Consider the following 5,532-nt stretch of genomic DNA (forward strand, 5'->3'; position numbering starts at 1 on the left):
ACATAATTATAAAGCTATGATTGAAGATAGTAAATGTTTACAATGTTGAAGTCAACTCTGGATAAAAAAATATTATTTTTTCATTATAATAAGTAAAAAAATATATTTATATATAATTTTTTATTTCTTAACTAATAAAGCGATTAACAAGATAATTTAACTGAAAAATAGTAAAAAATAATGTCAATATTATTTTATTATAATTAAGTCGAACTGAGGTACATCTAAAAATATCTCAACATAAAAAAAGAATTTAAATTTTTTATAAATAAATTAAATTTATTTATATATATAAAAACTATTTTTTTTTATAGGTTTTAACTTAGTAAAAAAAAATAAAAAATCATAGCTTGCAGCACTATATATATTTGTCTCTTCACTTCATATTTTTCTCTTTGTTCACTTGTTCTCTCACTCTCTTCATTTTGTTTTCTTTAACCCTTTTTTGTGCATGAAACTGCGAATGTTTCAGCCTTTGATCTCATGTTCTTCTCTCTCTTCCTTCGATCCTCTTCCAACCACGGTTCTGCTCTCATTTTCATTCCCATTTCTCTCTTTCAATATCAATTCTCAATTCCATTTTATTGTTTTTGTAATTCAATTCATTGAAATTCCCAAACCAATTCATTGTTGCACTCTGTGTGTTAATGTTGCATGGAATTCACTCTGTTGGGTCTAATTATCAGTTTTTTATTTAAATTTAAATTTCTTTGTTTTGCTTTTCATTTCTGAATTGCAGGGACGCGGTTTTCCTTCAGTTTTTAACTCAGGTTCAGCTTCTCTGCCAGCAGCAATAAGATTCATGTTGGTTGGGAATTTGAACTAAAATCTTTGGGTTTTGGATTTTGGATTCTAGCTTCAATACTCTCACGTCCTGTTTAGGTATTATTATTAATGATATTATGATTATTTATTATTATTATTGGAATTGTTATTTATTAATAAGTTCCCTTTCCTTTGGAAGAATTTTGGACGTGTTAAGATGTGAAGTCCCTGCAAATTTTGTTGAAGTGTTGAACGTGCAATTTGCTCTTTTGATCATGTTTTTTTATTTTGTTTTATTTGCATGATATATTTCTGTAACCTGCTTCAGGCTTGTGGGGAAAATGAATTCTGTGTTGTGGGTATGGTCTGTTGGTGAAATTTTTTGTTTTTCCATCTCCAAGATAAAAGGCTTATGTTCCTCTTTCTATTCACTTTGTATTTGGGTAAGAATGGTGAATACGATTTGAAACTGTGATAGTTGTACTTGGTTTTAATTTGGGGTCTGCTTTCCTGGTTTACAGATGATCATCAATAGTTTTTTGTTTAAGCAGAAACTTGTATTGTTAGAACTTATATGCATACTGCTTTGCTTGCCCTCTGTGATTTACAAATTTATAAAAGGATCTGCTTGGATTTTATGGTGCTTTTAGTTTTAATTGTTTCCCTTACGTTTAAGGATTATGGTATCTCTGTTTTTGAGGCACCTTGGTAAAGTTCTTTTTCTAGTTTTCTTCTTTATTGTCTCGATCGTGGAATTTCATTCTACTTGTGTATTGATGTGTAATGCAATGTGGTCCCCTGCACAAAAGTAACACCCGAGGGGAGGAAGAGAATGAAAGGGAATTTAGTGGCCTGCTTCGCAAAATATATTTTTTTTGGCTTCTGTTTTTCATTTTCTAGTACTTTAATATGTGATTCAAAACTCATTGCAGAGACTATTATTTAAGAGATGAGTCAAATAACACATGACATTGATGACAATGTGCATGGTGAGGATCAGACTGGGTCACAGTTGAACGATGAGGGTAATGGAGGAGGTGTTGTTCTGAAGAAAGGACCATGGACAGCTGCTGAAGATGTTATTTTGGTGGACTATGTCAATAAGCATGGAGAGGGGAATTGGAATGCAGTTCAGAAGTATTCAGGCCTTTCTCGTTGTGGAAAAAGTTGCCGACTGCGATGGGCCAATCACCTAAGGCCAAACTTAAAGAAAGGCGCATTTACTGCAGAAGAGGAGCAGATGATTGCTGAACTCCATGCCAAAATGGGAAACAAATGGGCACGCATGGCAGCACATGTAAGCAGACTGCACGTTTTTGTTGCCTTACGTATTTAGTTATTTTGTTTCAATGTGCTGTTTCTTTCACTTTTTGCTAAAATCTATGAATTTTATTTGCCATTGTTGATGTCAGTGTTGTGTACACCATCCTATCTTCTAACAGTGAACATCATATCATGACAACCATGTCTTCTTTTTCATTGGACTTGTCCCTTACAATATGAAATCAGCTTGTTACATTTAAGAATCTCAATGCCATTGAACAGTATAATACAGTTTTGTTGCCATTTAGTAAGATTCTGAATTTAACATAAAGCATTCTGCATAAATGTCATTGAATGCCGCAACATTTAAGTTTGGCAAATTTTTCACAATAGAGAGCCTTGTAAGTTCTTTCTAGATAGTTCTTGGACATCATCGTGTCTATTTTGGGAAAGTACTCAGTATCATGGTACTGTGTCCTTGATGAGACTTGTCTCTGAGCATCTATTTGATTTTTCTCTCTCTTAGATATGAAGATAGACTAACATAATTTTTTACCTTCTTCATCATAATTTTAGACCATAAATATTAGAAAATAGCACGAAAAGGAAAACTGTTAATGCTTAATATGAAAAAGGTAACCTATGTCACGTTTTGTTTCCTGTCTGATAAAATACGACACACCACTAGGTAATATGCCAAACTGGGGAATTGACAATCATATCAATTTTAAAGTACATTCAGATTTTTATTGAGATTGCATTTATTGTGAACCAACTTGTGGATTTCTTTTCCTTGCATATCACGTAAGATTGACAGCAAAATTCAGTTTCTTCCTAGCTTCCATCACCTTTTCATTGAGTCCAAATCACCATCATTCTCTCAGTTTGAAAAGCATATGCAATCAGTGAGTCTTTATTTAAGATCACAAACAATGCTGCTATTGCCAGGGGTGGAAGAGGGAGATTCCAATACTGGTATTTCTACCGATACCACCCTCCCAAAGAAAAAGAAATAGTGAGTGAAAGAAAAGACATGTGAGAGATTAATGCTAATGAGTAAACAGAGGAGACTAATAAAACAAATGAGAACATATTTTGTCTTAGAAGCTGGAATTACCCTTACAAATGGGAGAGGAGGCTAGCAATTGCTGCACACTTTTCTTTTTCTGTTATTATTATGGTACACTATTCTTTTTCTGTTATTATTATGGTGTATTCATTTTCTCTATCCATGATTATTTAGAATCTTTTGTTTTCAGTTGCCTGGTCGTACAGATAACGAAATAAAAAACTACTGGAACACCCGGATGAAGAGGCGTCAACGGGCTGGTTTGCCACTTTATCCTCCTGAAATAGTTATGCAAGCATTTCAAGATAGTAAGCATGGCCAAGGTACTGGTGAAATCAATGATGGAGATGGATGCCACCATGATTTCATGGAGAAAAACAATTATGAGATGCATGATGCAATATTTGACAGTCTGAAGGAAAATCAGGGAATCTTACCTTTTGTGCCTGAGCTTTCTGATATTTCTGCTAATAGCATTCTGCCAAATGTTCTTGGTTCTCCTCCATACTGTAATTTCCTGCCATCAACATTACCTAATCAGGATCATCTTCAAGAGACATCAGTGTCTTTTATTGGTTCCAATGAATTGAACACTAATGGGTTTTATCCATTCAACCACTTTAAGGATAATACTTCTGATAAGATTGCGGAATCATTTGGATTGCATTCTCCCCTTGATCATGGTGCCTCCTCATATGGCTCAATTTGTTACAGCCATTCATTATCGAATGACAATTACTCTACTTCTAAGCCGACTTCTGAGGCTGTGAAGTCAGAGCTCCCTTCACTCCAATATCCAGAAACTGAATTTGTTAGCTGGGGTACCTCTCCCCCGCCTCCATTGAATGAGTCTATTGATGTTTTAATTCATTCTCCTCAACCACCTTATGCACTAGACTCAGGTTCTTCGCCACTCAGTTGTTGCTTCCTTAATGAATTTCTTTATCAGCAGGCGAAGGCTCTCAATTATTCAAAGAATAATTGGTCTGACAAGAGTTCAAGTTCATCCATTGCAACTCCTGTTGACAGAGCTGAGAGCTCGGCTTTGAATATGTACGAGACAGAGTGGGAGGATTATGCTGACCCTGTATCTCCCTTTGGTGCAACTTCAATCCTTAATGAGCATCCTGTTGTTGGCACCAATGGAAAGTCGTGGGATGGATGGGAACCTTTTCAGACCTTTAGTGGTTAGTACCTTCTAGTCTTCTAGTGTGGTATGATAAGGATGATATCTGGAAAGCATTCACTATTTTCTGCATACATCCACATATATATTTGACACTGATTTTTTTTTTTATTTAGGTTATTTTACTTAGCAAAGCTTAATTATGTCATGTCATGCATATTCTGGATCATAAAAAAGTTGACTCGTCCTAAATAAATTAAATCAAAAAAATTATTTCCTATGAAGTTTGTCTTCATTATGAATTTTGATGAAAATAAAGTCGGTGGATTTTTCCCTTAATTCATGTGTTAAGTTTGTTAGTTGCAACAAATATATCGTGAAGTTGAGATTTCATTAGAAAAATCTGCAGGCAAGAATGAGAAATTGCAATATCAAGTTTTGGCCCCTAAGAGTGAAAATCCATCCATGTCTCTGTTGAATCTCACTTGGCCAGATGTCTTACTTGCCTCAGATTGGCACGAGCTGTATTCTGAGCATGACGGCATGAACCACGCTGGTATGATTGATGCTAGTGATAATGTCAAGAGACAGTAGTGGAACTCATTCTTCAAGTACAGGAGATTTTTTTTGCTTGTGGATTAACATGACTCTTTTTTGCAATTGTCTGATATTCATTCAGAAAACCGCTCAACATATGATTCAAAACTTTTATTATCCATTTATGTTTACTCCCTAGTATGGGTAATAGGTGTAACATAACATCTACTGTCCAAATAGATATGGGTATGACTTGTGTTATCAAATGCCCAGGTAGAGAAACTTGTTTCTTTCTTGTAGCTTTATAGACTCTATTTCTTTGTTACATTTATTATGTAAAACAACACAAGGATAGGGTATGTTAATCCCGATATTATATTTAGGATATGAACCATTTTTAGGTGAAGAATTAGTCACAAACTATCTCACTGATCTTATTGTTTTAGAATCAACAAAAACCTAAAAATACTACACGGCCAACCTTCCCACACCCGAGTCACACCTTTGTGGTTCTCCAATAAAATCAAGAAAAACCTTCAACCCTTTGCCTAATGACGTTAGCTCACGGCCTTTAGGTTCACCCAAATTACCTCCAAAATTCACCAAATCAAGCTTAACCAAGAATCCACCAAAAAGACCTAGAAAATCAACCGAGAACGTCATCTCCCTTACCTCTTGCTTCCGCCACCTTTCACCAAAGTTCTTTCAAGAACCGTCATATCCCAAAATAAATCTCTTAAACCTTTTAATCTTGGCCTAACCGCAGCCTTAG

General features: G+C 34.9%; 1 protein-coding gene across 4 annotated transcripts; it reads left to right on the plus strand.

The window, feature by feature from the left end:
• Nucleotides 1–379: 379 nt before the first annotated feature.
• Nucleotides 380–5,058, plus strand: LOC137834679 (transcription factor MYB33). 4 transcript variants are annotated; one of them, XM_068642807.2, is made up of 5 exons: nt 380–523; nt 740–882; nt 1,698–2,062; nt 3,288–4,284; nt 4,633–5,058. In XM_068642807.2, exons 3-5 carry the CDS (start codon nt 1,715–1,717, stop codon nt 4,815–4,817), a joined length of 1,530 nt encoding a protein of 509 aa, XP_068498908.2. In that variant the 5' UTR covers nt 380–523; nt 740–882; nt 1,698–1,714; the 3' UTR covers nt 4,818–5,058. The 4 variants fall into 4 exon arrangements, with proteins under 4 accessions (XP_068498908.2, XP_068498907.2, XP_068498905.2 ...); XM_068642805.2 differs by having other exon boundaries at nt 398–523; nt 4,621–5,058; XM_068642806.2 differs by having other exon boundaries at nt 387–882.
• Nucleotides 5,059–5,532: the final 474 nt, after the last annotated feature.

Source organism: Phaseolus vulgaris, chromosome 5 (assembly GCF_051622355.1).
Source record: "Phaseolus vulgaris cultivar YP4 chromosome 5, ASM5162235v1, whole genome shotgun sequence".
In the NCBI taxonomy this organism is placed as follows: Eukaryota; Viridiplantae; Streptophyta; class Magnoliopsida; order Fabales; family Fabaceae; genus Phaseolus; species Phaseolus vulgaris.

Bases quoted from the DNA above. Each gene is read 5' to 3' on its own strand.
- LOC137834679 (XM_068642804.2), top strand. From the start codon at position 1,715: ATGAGTCAAATAACACATGACATTGATGACAATGTGCATGGTGAGGAT. The intron at 2,063-3,287 runs GTAAGCAGACTG...TTTTGTTTTCAG, and splicing joins GGGCACGCATGGCAGCACAT to TTGCCTGGTCGTACAGATAA. The intron at 4,285-4,620 runs GTTAGTACCTTC...AGATTTCATTAG, and splicing joins ACCTTTTCAGACCTTTAGTG to AAAAATCTGCAGGCAAGAAT.